Genomic DNA, 19,031 nt, shown 5'->3' on the forward strand with positions numbered 1-19,031 from the left:
GGACCTCGAGAGGTGACTTGATTGTTGACTTGAGAGGTGACTTGAGAGGGATCTCGAAAGGGGATTCACGATGGGACTCGAGAGGTAGCTCGAGAGGAGACTTGAGGGAACTCGAGAGGGAACTTGAGATGGGACTAGAGAAGGGACTAGAGGTGGGACTAGAGAAGGGACTAGAGAAGGGACTCGGGAAGGGACCAGAGGAGGGACTAGAGAGGGGACTAGAGAGGTGACTAAAGGGGGGACTGGAGAAGGGACTATGGAAGTGACTAGAGGAGGGACTTGAGAAAGGACTTGAGAAAGGAATTGAGTAGGGACTAGAGAAGGGACTAGAGAAGGGACTAGAGAAGTGACTAGAGAAGTGACTAGAGGTGGGACGGGAGAAGGGACTAGGAAAATGACCTGAGGAGGGACTAGAGGGGGGACAGAGCTGAGTCTGGAACCATGGCTGCTGGGGCCAGAACTGAGTCTGGAACCATGGCTGCTGGGGCCTGTACTGGGGCTGTAACCGTGGCTGCTGGGGGCTGAACTGGTTCTGGAACCATGGCCTTTTGGGCTCGTGCTGCTAACCTGGCGACTCCTCTTAGGAGCCGTTTGGAGGCTCTGTGGACCCCCAAAAGCCAGACGAGTAGCAGCGAATGGCTCCTGGACTGTAGCAAACACTGGGTGAGAAGCAGGGGCTGACACCAGACGGACCACACCGATGCGTGTGGTATCAAAAAGGGAATCTGGAGACCTGGGTCTATCAGGATCGGGAAAACAAACCGTGAGGTAATCCAAAAGCCAGGCCGGTAAGAATTTAACCAAATCTTGATTCCTCAGCGTAAGGTGGACTGCATCTGCCAGAGCAGCATCTCGCTGCTGAACCCTGACCGCTCCTATCCATCGATGAGCGTAGTCAGACAAAGAAACGGTATAATCCACTAGTTCCTGCTCAAACGGATCTGCTGGACCCATATCGTTGGTCGGTTCGTAATGTTACGGTGTGTGCAGGAAGCAGGACCCAAATGCAGATTAATGTGACAAAAAATAGCTCCTTTATTACAAGGCTAACTATTAACAAACACAGAACAGAACACTCACCGCAGACCACGTCAATACACAAGACGAACCGACAAAGACAGACAGAAAAACCAGAACTTAAATACACACAACACTAATCACACAAACAAGACACAGGTGAGGAGGGAGGAGAAAACACAGGGGCCACAGGTGAACACAATCGGGTAATCAGACACACCAGGGAAACTAACGACAGGGAACCACAGACAGATCTAAACAAGACAAAACACAACGCAGACAGAAAACCACAGACAGATCTAGACAAGACAAAACACCAACACAGACAGATCTTAACAGAACGTACCTCACTTCTAAAGTGGAACAAAACACTAAACAAAAGGAGACTGTGTGGGAACACAGCTGTTGCTGATCAACCGGGGGTCTAAGCCATATACACAAATGCTGATCTACAGGCGCTAAGCTAACCTGGGTCTAAGCTGTTTCACAATGTCACTAATCTAAATGCGGGTCTACAGGAGCTAAGCAACCTGGATCTACGCAACACACACACACCAACCCTACTCTAAACACAGAATACCAAGACACACTGCTAACCAGTGAGATCGCACAGAACCCTACAGACTATACTGCTAAACAGTCTAACGAGGCACAGAAAATACACTGCAGTCTAACAGAATCACAGGATGAAGGCTTTGTCACAAGTAGAGGGTTGAGGCATCTGTCACAAAATACAGGGCCTCCAGACGGATGTTCGTGCCCAGCCTTGAGTGACGTCTGTCCAATCCCTGCGAATGTTGCGAGGTCGGGACGGCCACTGACGGCATAGGAAGGCACAACTCATTTGCATACACACAATGTTAAAGGCACAAGGTAGCAGCGGCTGTAACAACATATATATACACATATACATACATACACACATACATACATATATATACATACACGCAAGTGGACATGTGGTAAATATTGTAATTTAAACATTGCTAGTTACAAGGCCGGTAGACAAGCAGCCATATCACATCCAACCATTATAGAGGACAAGGTCAATTAGGAGGCACATTTATTTCCAGAAACACCAAGAATTACCCCCATATTTGATGGAACACTTCAGGCTTTCCCTTTATGGCAAATGTCAATTTTTCTAAGGCTAGACAATGAGAGAGATTTTTTAACCAGTGATTGATCGAGGGGTTTTCTGGGTTTTTCCAAAAGACAGCCATTTGTGTGTTTAGCTTGGAGAAGAGAAAAGACTACCAGTCTTTTCTTAGTGATATTAAGTCTGGGAGATACAGAGTTTTGGGCATTCTGGTAATGTGGCAGAAATTATTTTTGATAATGTGCCCAGAACATCTTTCCAACATGATTTAATATTTGGGCAGTCCCATAAGCAGTGGAACAATGTTCCCTTATCATTATCACACTTTACACATTGATCTGGAATATTTGCATCAAAATGGTGTATTAGGGATGGAGTTATATAGGTACGCATAATCCATTTGTACTGTAGGAGTCTAAACCTTGTGTTAATAGTTTGAACCTGGGCTTTGTGGCATATCTGCCCCCATTCCTCAATTGTTACCTCTGCATTCAAATCAGTAGACCAAGCAAGTCTTTTATTCTCTGAGGACTCTCCTGATTCAGTTTTGCAAAGGTCATAGATCAAAGACACCTGTCCATGACCAGAGGAGTGATGTACTATAATTGTTTCCAGCTTTGATAGAGGTGGACATAATAGTGAGTGATCTTGTGCCTTAGATATATAACCCCTTAGCTGCAGATACTTAAAGAAATGTGTTGAGGGAATATGATGTTTATTTCTTAGCATCTCAAAGGTCATCAATTTGTTGTCATCATATAGATCACTGATCTTATTGATGCCTCTGTTGGCCCACATTTTAAACCCTGAGTCATATGTTCCTGGTATACATCTTCTATTACCCCATACAGGAGTAAAAGAGGATATCTGTGACTTTAAACCTACAGTAAGTGGCTTTGTACTTTGAACCAGACATCAATTGTGTTCCTGACAAAAGGGTTTTTTGTATTCTTTTTAAGCTGTTTTGGAGAGTCAGAGAACAAATACAAATTCAGTGGTAGTGGAGTTGTTGTATAATGTTCAATTTCAACCCATGGTATGGGGGTTCCGTCCAAGAACCAACACATTGCTGCTCTTATTTGGGCTGCCCAGTAATACCAGGACAGATTGCTTACCTGGAGTCCTCCTCTCTCATAAGGTAGATATAAAAGGGATAGCCGTAACCTTGGTCTCTGATTATTCCAGATAACATTTGTAAAGATTTTCTTCATTTTGGGAAAAAATGAGGATGGTGGGTGCAATGGCAGGGATTGAAATAGATACAGAAATGTAGGTAGGACATTCATCTTGATAATATTGATGCGTCCGATTAGGGATAGAGGGAGTGATGTCCACCTATTAATAGAATCTGTCACAGAAGCTATTATGGGGTCATAGTTTGTTGGAACACGGTCTTCTATTTCAGGTGTAATCTGTATTCCTAAATATTTAAAGCCTTCCAGGGAATTTTGGAAATCTGTTTGAAGAGGTGGATTAAGTCTTTCCGATTTTTTAAGTAGAAGAATGTTAGATTTAGAACTATTCACCTTATACCCTGAGAACGTACCAAAATCCTTTATCAGTTTATTTAGCGCTGGCAATGACACTGACAATTTTTTTATAAATAGAACGATATCATCAGCATAAAGGGCCAGGCGTTTTTCAATGCCCCCAACTGTTATTCCTGTGATATGAGAATGAGTTCTGACCGCGATTGCCAGGGGCTCAATTGCCAGTACAAATAGTAATGGAGATAGAGGGCACCCCTGACGTGTACCTCTCGATAGTGCAAATGGTGCAGACACTATGCTATTGGTTAATACTTCTGCATTTGGGGTGCTATACAACATTTGTATCCACCTACAAAAACCCTCCCCGAACCCAAATCGGGATAATATTTCGAATAGATACGGCCATTCCAGCATCCAGGGACAGAATGGCCGTATCTGGAGCCCCCCTTTCTGTATGTAAAATATTGATCAACCTGCTAATATTGTGGAAGGCCTGTCTGCCCTTGACAAAGCCATTCTGATCCAGGCCCACCAGTGTAGGCAGGTGATTTTCAAGTCTTAAAGCCAGTGCTTTAGCGATTAATTTTGTATCTGAATTAAGCAATGATATAGGCCTATAAGAGCCACACCTGGAGGGGTCTTTTCCTGGTTTTAGGATAACTGTTATTAATGCACCCTGTAAGGTTGGGGGAAGACAACCCTTTTCGAATATCTCCTCGACCATATTCAGGAGCGGTGGCAGCAGTTTGTTTTTAAAGGCTTTATAGATATCTATGGGGATCCCATCAGGACCAGCTGCCTTTCCACCCTTCATGTTAGTCATGGCCTCAGACAATTCTAATAATTGTATTGGTTTATCTAAATTAGCTTTTCGTGCCTCAGACAAACATGGAAAGTGTATCCCGTCCAAAAAAGTGACGAAGAGTCTTTGGGTCGCCAGGGGGCTCAGACTTGTATAGGTGATTATAAAATGTTTTAAATGATTCATTAATTTCTTTAGGATCTGATGTAATATTTCCAGCATTGTTTTGAATTTCGTTTATCGCTCTTTCGCCATGTAATGCCTTAATGCGCCAGGCTAGTAATTTGCCTGCTTTCTCCCCTTGGTCGTAAAATGACTGTTTGAGTCTGTTGATACTTGCCAAGGCTTTATTGGACGATAGTTCATTGTAGTGGGCTCTTTGTAATGTCAATTTGCATTGTAGATGTGGTGTGTCGTTAAGGGCTATGTCCCTGTCTAGTTGTTTTATTTATTTTTCTAAATCAGACATTTGACGACGGAATTTGTTCAATTTAGAGCTTGTGTAGCTAATTATCTGACCTCTAATGTACGCCTTAAATGCCTCCCACCTGACAGAGGGAGAGGTCTGCGTAGTGTTTATTTGAAAGTACATATCTATGTGAGAATCCAGGAAGCTTACAAAACTTGCGTCATGCAGCCATTTGGTATCAAAACGCCATCTCTGTGTACCCTTAAATGGCTTTACTGCAATGTAGTCCTAGGTTAATGGGGCATGATCCGAGATTACTATGCTGCCGTAGGTACAATTCTTAATATTTGGCATTAGGTTTTTGGAGATTAAGAAATAATCAATGCGTGAGTAAGTATGGTACGTGGAAGAGTGGCATGAACATTCCTTCTTGTCAGGGTTTAGGACTCTCCATATGTCACATAGACTCATATCCATCATGAACTGTGAGATCACCCTCCTTGTCTGTATGTGGGAGGCATATATGCCTGAAGATTGGTCTACAAGAGGGTTGAGGGTGCAATTAAAATCGCCACCCATTATAATGTTATCTCTAAGTGAAGAGATATTTAGAAAAAGATTATTGTAAAAAAGTTGGTCGTCAATATTTGGCCCATAAACATTTATTAAATTAAGTTGTTCACCCAATAAGGTACCTTGTATTATTATATATCTACCCCCTATGTCCGTCACCTGAAAAGGGACCGATTTATGAATGAGTATTGCCACTCCCCTTGAGTGTGACGAAAATGACGCAGTTATGACCTGTCCCTGCCATCATCTTCTCAAACACAAAATCTCAGTGGATGTTAGGTGGGTCTCTTGCAGGTATACTACCTTGGATTGCAACATTTTAATTCTAGTCATTACTTGTTTTATTTTAGATAATCCCCCTAGCCCTCTAACATTCCATGATGATATTTTAAAAAGGTTATCAAATGTCATTAGTCGCATTCACACCGCAGGACTTTCCCTGGTACTTTGGTTCTTTAGTTCCGTTAGTACCAATAATGTCGCGTTCACACCGCCGGGACTACTCAGTGCCGGGAACTCTTTTGGAACTATTTTGGCCCTTTTCAGTCCCTGCTAGAGAGGTGGTACGAACCTGGTGATAAAAGAGTGCCAATTTCTATTCTATTTCTATTGGCTGGTCGAATTGCAAACCACGCCCCGTTAGACTCTGAATTTTTTTTGTTAGGCAGCCATTTTCTTCCTCGCTACAAAACCACATCCACACCTGAGCGAGTAGGCTTTTTGTACATTAAAGCAGTTATGACCACACGTACTGCAACACCGGAGCGGTGGAATGATGAGGAAGTGTCGGCGCTTCTGGCAATTTACTCTGAGGACGGGATGCAGCAGCTTCTACAGAAAGCAGTTCCCAACTCCAAATGTTTTGAGCAATGTTCGCAAAAGCTACTTGAGCTGGGAATCGTGCACAGTGCACACAGATGCTGGGTACAAATAAAAATACAGAAACCCAGGCATCAGCCATCCTACGGCGAAACATGGCTATATTGTGTGCCTTTCGTGGTCCAATCCTTTTCCGAAAGCTTTTTAACCGCCTTCGATTCCGAACCAGCATTGCACTTACAGCATCCGACGAGTGGGTCAAATCCCTAGTTGGCTGCAATAACCCAATTACAAAGCTGTATAACATGAGCACAAAGACAACAAGCTCATTGAACTCCATCATGTCTAAGGTCGGAAAGTAAACAAACGCCTCATACAGCAGGTGGGCTTTATACCCCCTCCCCCGTGTAGTTCTTCTTCTCTCGTTTTTTTTTGTACTCGCCGTGAAGTGGTTTTGTAAGAGCTCCTAGGCTATTTAACCGATCCTTTAAGAGGAGCAGCTAAACCAATAACTAACCACTGCAAGAACCCCTCATCTTCGACCAATATACATTCGAGGGATGAAAGAGACCAAAAGCAACAACAAATCCGAAATATTGCAAAAACATTAAGACAAATTAAACATCCATTCAGTATTTTTAACACACCCTAAACATGAAATGTGGTGCATTCAACACTGTTTTAAATCACGACCACACATCGAGATAACGGAGATAAGCTCAAAAGTTAGTTGGGCGTTACAATGCATGAATGAGCTGTAATAAGCCTGAACGGAGATATGAATGCAGATGAACCTTCAAACGACGTAATGTGGATCGTATCATTTCCAAGTGAAAACTAGTGACCGATAGTATTAGCTTTTTATCTTAATTCCAGCAGAGCATCATTATTCCATCCGGAACAAACTAGTAGGGGCATAGCAGAGTGTCAAACCTAGTGAAATTACAGTGCTTTCTTCATCAGTAACGCCAGGATATATCCATAGGCTTGAAGCGTTGAAGTCGGTACAAACCATAGTTCAAGTTGTACAGTCAGTATAGGAACAAAAAAACAAAACAAAAATGCTCCGCTGGATGATCCAAATTATGTAAACTCACCACATCTAGCCATTGTCTGTATCCTTTCCATCTCAAAGAAATGACTCAACCTCTTCAGGAGTATTGAACACACGTCTTTTCCCGTTGTGCAGTGTGTACATCCTGGCAGGGAAAATAAGGCCGAATTGTATTCCCCGGGTACGGAGCTGTTGCTTCACTTCGCCATACTTCATACGCCGCTTCGTCACCTCTGCTGAGAAGTCGGGGAAAAACATGATATGGCGAGTCCCGTATATCACCTTTCCTCTGGCTCGTGTCGCCTGCATCACCCTGACTTTATCCCTAAAGTTTAACAACTTTACGATTAGAGGTCTCGGGGGAAGAGGGGAGTTGGGCTTCGGTCTGCCACCCGGGATTCTGTGAGCTCGCTCGATTACCAACGGTGTTGGGAAGTTTTCGGGACCGAGTACTTCTGGTATCCATTTCTCCAAAAACGATTCCACGTCTCTACCTTCGGCGTTTTCTGGGAGACCAATAACACGTAGATTTGACCTCCTATCCCGATTCTCAAGATCGTCTACTTTCTCGGTGAGTGCTGAAATCACCTTCTCCATCCCGTTCACTGTGTTATGAAGCACCGTCACGTTATCCTCTGTCTCACCAATGCGATCCTCGGCCTGTGTTAATCTTCCCGAGTAGGAGCTGAGATCCGTTTTAATTTCCGAGATTGCAGCCAGAATCTCATCATTACGGGTGGTAACGTCTGCTCTTAGGGAGTGGATTGCTTCTAATATTTTGCCGTTAGATTCAGCTTGGGCTGAGCTAGCTATGAGGTTCGCGCTGGCTCCACCGACATTGGCATTAGCCGTGTCCATCTTTAGCTTAGCTTGCCTGGTTGTTGGTGGAGTCCTTCGTGTTCTGGAACAATTCGGCTTCAGCTTTGGTATTTTTTGGGGCATATCAGATTGCCATTGCTTTATGTCTCAAACTGTGGTTTTTTATGATTATTTAACTGGTCAGTATTAGGTAAAAGGATGGAATTGATCGGAGAGTCGGGGCTCGTCACCTGTTCAGCCGTCCGCCATTACAAGAACCTTCAGTATAGTTTTTTTTATTAAAAAACGATACCCACAATAAATAAAAAATATTCCAACTTCTGTTTGAATGTAATCATAAAGATCTTCTAAATACACCATTGAACAAAAATAAAATTTTGTAAGTGTTATTTACAGAAATAGAAATTTAGATGTCAGGGTTGGGGACAGCTACTTCCCAATAGAAAGTACCCTATAAATGATGTTTTTGTATATATTAAGCTTATCACTATCTAATGTAATGTCTTGTGTTTAAATAGACCATGACATATTCTTAGTAAATATATGTCTGAATACTTTTTCTTGTTGTGGGACCGCACTTTGTACTAATTCGGTAGAATGCCCCATATAGCCTGCACGGCATAACCAAACGTTCCACTTTAGTGTCTGTGTTGTGTGTGGAGGAGTTGGAATGTTGCATTTATTTAAATATAAATAGAAAACGTTTAAGGACCGTCAACTTACATTTTGATGGTTTCCTTGCTTATTTTGGATCCCTTTGCTTTGGTGAATATTCCCAGAGCTGTCCTGCAGACCCCTTTGGACCTGAGGTTCAGAACCTCCTGCCCCAACTATAGCAAACTTCCATAAAATATTTCAGTATTTTCCACCTTTCCATATTTTCCTTTATTTCTGTGGCTTGAAAATTAATCCAATGATGGTTTGCTCGTAAACCCCTGCTGGCCACCATTGAAATAAAGCTTGGGGTTCTGATGGCTTCATTCACTGACATCAGCGTTTCAGTGTGGATAAGCACATTTTGCCAAGTGTAACACAAAGTGAACTGGCCATGACAATGAGTGAAGTCAGCTCCGATTTGAACTCCCTGACCTTCAATCAAAGCCCCATGATTCATGTGTGACCCCTCGTGCTCATTTTTCATACTTTCAGTGTTCATTCTCCTTGTTTGCTGGGCCCTTGATTTGTCAATTAAACGGCCAAATATATTGACCTATAATGTGATATCTAAGTGTTTTTATTGAGCTTGTGGTTGAATGAGATCAGAAATGAATACCATCTTAGCAGCTAATGTACATCCAAAATGTATTTTCACACATTACACACACATCCACAAACACACTTTTCTTTTCCTTGTCTTGGCCTGGCACATTAGTATGTGTGGTTCTTTAGTTGCCAAAATCATCAGTAAATATCTTCAAGCATGGAGCTGTATGAATGCGCTTTTTCCCTCCTTCCACAATATGATGTGTTTCCTTTTTTGTGTGTGTTTTGATCCCTCTCTTGCGGCCAAGCTGTGCTGTGGTGAGGCGCGGGTTCGAGTGGCGCTCCTGTGTTATTTTTGGCAGCAGCAGTGGTTGGTGGCTGTTGAGGAGAGAGGAGACAGGAGGGGGATAGCATAAAGCCCAAAAACCGAGGCTGTTTAAAGAATTTCTGTCTGAAGAAATGGCTTTGTAATGATCAGAAACTCATTATGGAGGTGTGCACCCATACACAAATAAAGAGAGAGACTGGCACATTTATTCATTTAGCACTTCACAAACACCTCATATACATGTTCTCATTCGTGGACCACACACTCAGAGTTGCTAAATTGCTTTACATGTGAAATGCTTAGTATAATATAGACTCAACACCATCCATGTATAATGGAGCCGATATTCATTTCTACCAGCAAGTTTAAATGTTAGGCTTTATTTATTTTTCTCTGTCACACTGTTCCTGTCACATCACATGGGAACTATTTCTTGTTTGTCAGATACTTTGGTAATTCTCTCTCTCCTCTGTGGGAGTCGGTCCGAGACATGCTGCACGCTCAGGCATCATGCAGTGTCAGACATTCACACTCCTCCCTCTACACTTCTGAAAACACCATTTGAAAAATATTTTCTCCAACTCTATTCTTGGCCACAGATCAAGAGAACATTATTACTCTGCTTTATTTATTTATATATTGTGGTGTGTGAATGTGTGTGAATGTATGTGTGCGTGTGTTTGTAGGCCTCTGTGTGTGTGTGTGTGTGTGTGTGTGTGTGTGTGTGTGTGTGTGTGTGTGTGTGTGTGTGTGTGTGTGTGTGTGTGTGTGTGTGTGTGTGTGTGTGTGTGTGTGTGTGTGTGTGTGTGTGTGTGTGTGTCAGGGGGGTGAGTAATTATGTATCTATGTGTGTTAACCCACAAAGATATTTCAATTTCTTCAGAATATTAAATAAACATGCAGCAGCAGCTTCAGTGAAGCGCTGCCTGCCAGTGGGTTTTTGGTTGGATGGGTGGCGGTGCTGGTGGTGAAGGGAGAGAGGGGGTTTGTGGCCGTGGCTCTGGGGGGGTGAGGCAGCTCATGGTCGGGGCCTCCGCCGGACACACTGGCGCCTCGCGCTGGAGGACTTCTGAACCACCACACTCCTCCACCAAAACCCTGCCAACCCTGGTTCCCTGCTCCCGCTTCCAACCCAAATCACTCCGTCCTCTTTCTGCATTTTGACTCTCTCCCCCTCTCTCTCTTTCTCTCTGTCTGTCTTAGAGTCTCTCTCTCTCCTCCCTCCTTCCTCCCTGACTCTTTTTCCTTCTATAGTTTCCTCATTCAGTTGATCCAAATCCAGATTAATCTGCTATTTGGCTGCTTTCTCTTTTCACTTACCGCTGTACTTATAGTGGCAGGTCTATCTGATTGTGTTTTCTCTACCTTTTTTCCTGAGTTTTTTTTTTGTGTTTTTTTTATCCACCACTCCTTTTCTGCTCTGTCTTTCTTAAATCCCTTCACTTAAAATGTCCCAAGGAAGCATTTAGTGGCTTGCAATACGTAAACAAAAATGGTTTGGGCTGTACGTCAGTCAAAATGCTATCATATTATCAAGATAGTAAGCATTTTTAAAACGAAGGAACCCTTGCATGGGTGCTCTGGATATTTGTAAGGATATTATGTTGCAATTTTCCAACCATCCCCATGAGATAAAGAGTTATTCCTCTTGTCAACAAAAAAAGACGTTCCATTGTGGTCAACATGAAGTGAATCACCAGCTTTACGTCATGTGCTCTCACTCTAGATCCCCTCAAGTTACCTTACAATTAAAATCAAATTAATCATTTGTTGTCATAATGTGAATGCACATTATTATGACATGTTAAGAAAGACTTTTGATCAATGATGAAGGGCCAAAGCATTTACTTTATTCATACCTTATGGGCCAATGTGGTTATTCATAAAAACAACTAACTTCACCTACTGCTGTGTTTAATTGAATTATGGATGTCAAACATCTTAAGTAGAGTGGATATGTCTTTACGTGTCACACATGCAATTTTCTTAACTTCATTTCCCCCTGGAAGCAATTTGTCATCCGGAGGCCATTAAATGGGAAGCATATTATCTTTTTAAAGGGGCATAGAGTCACCCACAACCCTCCCACAGTTCCTATAAACAAAATGGCCTCATTTAGCGCCGCATTTGGAGCATCGGGCAGTAGGGGAGGACTCCCTTTAAACTTTAAAGGCAGATCAGGGCTATAAAGAGTTGTGACATTGTTTGATTTTAGTTTGAAATATAAAAAGCACTTTAATTTGATGAGGCAAGTCACACAGACTTCTGTTTGATCTGTCAAAAGTGGGAGAGGGTGGTCTAACCTCCGTCACCACTGTAATAATGACTACTGCAAGGATTGATGTTATTGCATCAGCTGGACTCAATTTCAGGTCACTGAGTCACATCTATTGTACTTACTTAAAATGATGTTGTTTCTTTTCCTGACAAATGATGGCAAAAAGTGATAAGCAATGTAGACATCTGCGTGGTAGCCTGACCTTTTTACCTCTTGCCCCTCTCTCTTATCTGTTGTGTTTTCCTCTTGAACCGTTTTTATTTGTCCTGACCTCTCTTTGTCTTCAGGTCATGTTATGGTCCACTCAGGTCAATTTACCTTTCCCCTTTGCGAAAAACCCTTATCTTGTTTTTACTTATGGCCTAAATGCTGAGCCTCTGGGCGCGCTGACATTCTTTTCCCTCTCTCTCCCCCGCCTTACCACAGAGACCCAGTCACACCTGCAAACACCTGTGCTTTTGTCCTGCCCCGTGCCTCCCCCATGAACCCCCCGCCCTGCTCCCCCCCTGCCTGTGGCTATGTCAGATCACAGTCCCATTGTTTTACTTGACTATTCAGTTAGGACCAGATAATAACAGGAAAAGGAGAATCATTAGCATATTCCTCCGCGCATCATGATGAGTTGTTATCTCACTTAAAACAGCTGGAGTCTCTGAAGGTTGAAACTCCCTGGAGTAATTCATTAAGCAAAATAGTTCATGTATCATCAAGTCTTATGGTTAAACTTAACGATGCCTGAGTGAATGTTTTAAAATTGCTCCTTCGTGTTAGTTAGGTCGGAAATGGGCTGTGTGATGGTTTTAACTTGTGTGTCTGGGATCCTCCAGAATAACATTTTTAGTCCTAACAAGTCTGTGTGTTTTTTTTGTAAATGGAGTACAGGGGCACGAGTGGGCAAGCCATATGGAACAGATTGTCCAGCTTCTTCTTTTGCCCCAGTGTCCCTGCATGTATGTTTTTCTTTTTATGACCTTATTTGAAGCGACACTTAATGTTTCCTGGCTTTCTAAATAAAGAAGTAAAAATAAAGTTAGGGCTACAGTAGGCCACCACCACTGCTGAGGGAATGCACTTTTAAAGGCAGAAACTACCAGTAGCAGGAGAGGTTTTCAAAGCCACTGACCGTGTTCTAAACCCCCCCACCCTTACTCGCTGGCCTGCCACACCCTACCATACCCCAATCCCCCTGTTTGACTTTTATGTTGTGGACTTGACCGTGCGCCCACTTCAGATCACCGTAAACATGTCGGTCCCTGATGACAGAGTCGGCCCAGGGACGTTTTATATAAATTGACCTCAACTACAGTTCATTAGATGCCCTAAATTGGAACCATGCAGCCTGGGAAGTGTAAATGTTACAGCAGGAGAGTCAGTATCTTCAGGGGGGTTCCAGCTGTACAGGTCTTCGCTGCTGTGATGAAACTCTTCTTTGTCTTAAAAAAGTGACCTTTTAACAACAGATGAAGTCATGTTCTGAAGAATGTTGGGGAGAAGGATTTTATCATATTTATGAGATTGTTTTATCCTCTCTTCAACAATCACCTTTTTCCACTTTAGTTATAAACATATTTTAAAGATGAACTCTTTGAATAATTGTTTGTCTGGTGATATTATATCACACAGCACTTCTGTTGTCGGCTTCATTTAGTCTTTCCTGAGGCTATCGCTCTTTTAATGCAGAGTGGAAAATCCACCCACCTCAAGTATTTGTATTAATCTGCAATATAACCTGAATGACCTGACTGGAGTCCACTTATTGGGACTTTAATGTCACCTACAGTGCAGCATGATGTTTTTAAGGACTACAATTCACTTGGTGGTAAGCTCAGCTTCTCCTCTGCTTTCGTATCTCCACATCATGTCTTTCGTCCTGCATCCTGCTTTAATTGGGGTCCTTTGTTTGACCGCCTCCCTCGATAAACAATACAACCACAGCTCCCCTGTCCTAATCCCCTCTACTCCTCTCTCCTGATTCTGCTGGAGCATCGCTCTCAGTAATTACCCCTCTCGGGCTGGAGAGTGGAGTAATTGTCTTGAGTGTAACTACAGTGGCTCTCTGAAAGGGGGTCATTGTGTGGAGTTAAGACTTCACTTCAGTGGACGGCTTTGTTTGTGCTGCAAAAGATAATGAAAGTATTTGGTTGGCCATGGTGAGGTGGAAATATAGTAAGATATGAAAAGAATGACAGTGATTGAGGAGAGGAGGGGATGAGGTGTGGAGGAGTGAGCTTCATGCTTGAGGAGCTACCTTTTAAAGGTTTTACTCTTTAAAACACCTTAACATATGAATAAAAACAGAGGAGAAAATGTTTTTGGGAAATGTCTTTACTTTTTAAAGCACCACAATCGTCATGGTTCCACACCACAACTTTTACAACATGTTAACCTTTACGAGGGTTAAAGCGTTATCACTATTACCGGTCTTACACTCATTTCACAACAAATCAGAAAACAGTGGTAGTTCAATTTTACAATGAGCAGAATCATAAACGACAAATTAGCATTAATGTTTATGTTTTGTATACTTTATGGATTCATTGTGGAAAGTTACACAAAATATAGAAAAAACATAAAAAGTAGAAAAATAACACACCTAACAATATCTATATATTTTTGTAAATATATAGTTTATGTTAAAAAGTAAAAACCCTTTTTATTAGTTACTTTGCCAGGTGTGGAATATTTCAAAATTAAAAGATTATACAGAAATAGTTTAAACGCACATCTAACTTCAAGATCTATAAATAAATCTTTAAAAACAGAACCCCAAACTCAATGTTATCCCTAATAAATAAGAAAAAAAGTCTTAATTTAATGCATTTTCTTCTCTTTTTGGCCAGCTTTAACCATCTTGCGTTATTTCAGGCATTATATTTCCCGCAGGGTGCAGGATAAGATAATCTTTCATGTGTATAATTTAAGACATAAATTAGATTGTTTATGTAAATATGAAATTAAATTAGACATATTATGAAGCAAACAAAAGAGAAATTAAAACCTTTTACATCAGAAAATCTTTGGCAACAAGAAGAACAAGAAGAAAGTCTGTTCATTGATTGTTTCAAGAATAATGAATAAGTATCAAAGTACAGCTGTAAATCTGATTTTTCTCTAGGCATGCAATACTCCATCGGCTCCATCATCCTAACCATAAGTCTCCTTTTAAAAAGACTTTCCTTTTGTGGCTTCAGAGCTCTTTTCCTTCTGCTCTCACAGTTTAAATTTCCCTAGTGGTTTGTCTCATTTGAAAGGCAGAAAATGTGTGCATGAGTGTGTTTACTTGTGTGTGTGTGTGTGTGTGTGTGTGTGTGTGTGTGTGTGTGTGTGTGTGTGTGTGTGTGTGTGTGTGTGTGTGTGTGTGTGTGTGTGTGTGTGTGTGTGTGTGTGTGTGTGTGTGTGTGTGTGTGTGTGTGTGTGTGTGTGTGTGTGTGTGTGTGTGTGTGTGTGTGTGTGCATATATACTGTATATGCATTATATATGCCGGCACATTTGCTCATAGTTAATTTTGTGTATGTGCACATAGACATGTTATACTTGGTTTCTTATATTTGTGTGTATCTGTGTCTGCCTGCATTGGTGTTTGTTTGCAGGCTTGCTCATATTCTATGTGTGTGTGGGGTACAGAGAAAATGAAGTGATTGCTACCTTTGACATGCTCAGTCATTTATCATATCAAGTCTTTTCAAACATATCCTTTGAAGGTCTTGAAACAAAATACTGTCTTTTCTTTTAATTTAAAAGGTGATTTATTTTTCCACCATTAAAGACAAGTAGACCACTTGAAGTCAGATCTCCAACAGTCCACTGCTGTTCTCCACTCCATTAGGTGTGCCAGTCTTCTCCTCTCCGTTGCTGATCTGGTCAACGACAGTATTGGCGGGTACGGCGCTGGTGTTGAGCTCTGTGGTCTCCTCGCTCCGAGGGTCTGTCTCTCCCTCCCCAGCTACAGCTTTTCCCTGCATTGCAGAATCTGCATGGGTCTTCTGGTGCTTGGAGAGGTGGTCGCTGCGTGTGAAACGCTTGTTGCACAGTAGACATGTGAACTTCTTCTCTCGTGTGTGGGTGCGCACGTGCCTCTCCAGTTCGTCCGAGCGGGTGAAGCGCTTCCCGCAGAACAGCCAGTTGCAAACAAAGGGCCGCTCACCAGTGTGCCAGCGCAGATGGGCTTTGAGGTGGGACGCCTTGCCGTAGACCTTTCCACAGCCTGGGATGTGGCAGCTGTGAACAGGCTTCTTCCTCAGGGATGCAGCCGAGGCCCCGAGCCGCTCCAGCTCCTGGCAATTGGGGCAGTCACATGAGGACCTGGTGGGGGCTCCCCCTCCACTATAGCCCCCTGATCCCCTCGCAGGTTTTAGACCCATGGGATTCTCAATCATCCCTGAGCTCTGCACAGGCTTGGGCTTGTACATGTCCTGGGGCAGCATGTGCTGAGAGGGCTGGAGGAGGTGTGAGGAGGAGCTCAGCCCCACAGAGGAGTACTGAGCTGGGTTGAGTTGTGTAAAGTCGGTGCTGTAACTGGACAACTGCGGGCTGAGGGAGGCCTGAGGGGCCACAGGCTGCAGGGAGGCCTGGAGACCGCCGTCTGCCTGGTTCTGAGATGATGACAGCCAGTTGGAGTTGGGGTGGACATCCCACCAGGAGGATGTGGCATTAGCTGGAGCGGCAGTAATGCCAGGGTGGACACCTGTTTTGTACCAAGAGCCATAGGGGTGCGTCATATCCAGCGAGGTATAGACACTGGTGAGGCAGTCGACCGTAGCGTGGGCCTTGGACACTAAAAGAGACGGATCCTGGGAGATGGAGGTTTGGAAGGAGTGGGAGAAAGGGTTATACTCTGAAGTGTAGCCTCCGGCAGATTGAGGGGGGCTGCCAGTGGGGGTAAGCAACCCGCTTCCTCCTCCTCCTCCTGCTGTGGTGAAGGAGCCAGTGTAGGAGTCCGCCAGGCCGCTGCCGTCTGCGATGCGCCCGTTCTTAGATGACTGAAGGTCAGAGGTCATGATGTAATGCTTCTTTACTGGAGTAGCGCTGCCGAGCTTACCGGGTGTAGCTGAATCCCTGATGGGGCTTGTGCTGCCGAACTTGTTACAGGTAGCAGTTAACATAGCCAGAGGACTGGAGCCATAGCGTGCGTCTTCCTGGGAGGAGGAGACAAGGGAGAACATGAGACTGTCTGTCGGCAGGAAATGGCTGCTTGCTGCTTCTGTCAGTGTCAACTCTAATAAAAAACTTATGTCAGACTGCCACCGCTGGGTTTTCCTCTCCCCCCGTTTCCAAAGTGGTATGGGAAATTTCAAGCAGTGAATGTTTATGCTTGTATAGGTTCTGCTCTGCTCAACAAAGGAGGAATTCCCTTACTCTTTTGTTTCGCTTAAACCACAAGCTTTTCTAAATGTGGCATTCATGTTTGCTTTAAACATTTGTTTCACCTTTTCTATTGGTCTCCATCATACATAAACTTACAGTGTTTACTTTGTGTATGTGCTTGATTATTATTCTCTGTAACTGTGTGTATCTTGTCAAACGTGTTTTTATTCTCCTGTAGACACAATGGCATTGAAAACAAGCTCATAATAGTGTTACAACCGTTTTACCATTGTTCTTTAACATTTCTTACAATTCTCTTCATTGATCATAATGTTGATTGTCTGTATGCGTTTTCATGTAAGGTTTCAGAATCTTCATTGGTCCATAAGATCATTTTTTAAGTGAACTAATATACCTGACTAAAACTCACTACTAAAGGCATTTCACGTTACAATAAAAAGTGTAATACATAATAGTCGTCTCTCTATTGTATATAGTATTTCCCTTTTCATGTGGAACATAATAAACCCAATAGCACAAGATAACAGAGGCCTGTGTTTATAATGCTGACACACTGTACACGTGGATATCCGAACATTTGAAAAATCCCTATTATGTTCCTATCTTTACATAATGTCATATGGAGTTTACTGATGTTATTTTATACTCATTTCGTGCTACCTGCTGTGGTATAAATATAAAACCGTTGCGATAATCCTTTAGGGATGTGAAGTTGTCATAAATCTAGTCGCATTAAGCTCTTTTTAATCCCGGCCAATAACTTTGAATCAGTGTGAATAGAATATTATAGTCTTAAAGATGTCTTTTGATTCAGACTGCCTCTTCATTCAGGGATGGTTAGTGGTTATCTCCTTCTCTTCCAACCAGCCTCAGGGTGAACCCAGTTCTCAGGTTAATTATGTTTCATCAAAGACTTTAAAGACTTTTACGGCCCCTACAATTCCTGCTCAGCTCTAAATACCTTGCTCCATCAGCTGACTACTGTGCAGATACTTTGCCAGGTGAGATAACCTGTTATTCAATTATCTTTATATTTGCTCTGGATAAAGGACTAATGCCTGATGCCCAGAGGAAATGTAAATGCAAAGATGATTACAATGTGAGTTGTAAAGTTTCATGATACTAAGCCAAACTCTCAGCTCACCCTTAAGTTGCTTTAAATAATTTATCATCATAAGATCGTTTTTTCAGTAATACATAATATGATTTCCATTTCATGTCAAAGATTAATATTCAGTCATATATTTGTATTCAGACTTTAAATTCTGTCAACTAATCTGTACTACAGTCTTAGTTAATCTTTCAAACACTAGACTTTTATATTTAAACTCTGGCTGGAATTTCAACAACAATTAAATCATAAAAGTTGGTTTTGAATAAAATAAAAATAGAGGAAGAAAAATGTACTTACAATCACATTCCCTACCTCCAGAATAGATGCGGCCATCCCTGAGAAACAAAATCCTAAGGAAGCTGAAGGGAGAGAGAGAAGCGCAGCTCAGAGTCCCGGGACAGTTTGAAAGAAGTTGAGCACTCACGCGGGGAAGTGTTTTGAGGCACGGGGAGCCCGCCCCCTAATTATAGGCCATGGGCTCTTTGAAGACTCGCTAAGAGGCAATAACAACCCAGAAATGGAGGAAAATGGAAGGAGATTGGTGGATAGAAAGAGGACATCCCACCTCCCCAAACAGTGTCGAATCATTTTCCAAGATAAATGCATGAATGGGTTACTCATCAATCACCATGAGGACATTATTTCTGTTTCACTGGCATTATTTTTTCCACTGGGATTAGTCCAGTGAAGTCTGAGGGGA

The 19,031-nt window shown here is 42.5% G+C and overlaps 1 protein-coding gene across 2 annotated transcripts; it reads right to left on the reverse strand.

Moving 5' to 3' along the window:
* Nucleotides 1–15,677: 15,677 nt before the first annotated feature.
* On the reverse strand, nt 15,678–18,664 carry sp7 (Sp7 transcription factor). Of its 2 annotated transcripts, none has more exons than XM_034083320.1 (2): nt 18,644–18,664; nt 15,678–17,027 (listed from the first exon to the last, which is right to left on the reverse strand). In XM_034083320.1, the coding sequence occupies exons 1-2, from the start codon at nt 18,662–18,664 to the stop codon at nt 15,678–15,680; spliced, it is 1,371 nt and encodes a 456-aa protein (XP_033939211.1). The 2 variants fall into 2 exon arrangements, with proteins under 2 accessions (XP_033939211.1, XP_033939210.1); XM_034083319.1 differs by having other exon boundaries at nt 18,629–18,664.
* Between the last annotated feature and the right edge of the window lie 367 nt (nt 18,665–19,031).

The sequence above is a fragment of the Pseudochaenichthys georgianus genome, chromosome 5 (genome assembly GCF_902827115.2).
Source record: "Pseudochaenichthys georgianus chromosome 5, fPseGeo1.2, whole genome shotgun sequence".
NCBI lineage: Eukaryota > Metazoa > Chordata > Actinopteri > Perciformes > Channichthyidae > Pseudochaenichthys > Pseudochaenichthys georgianus.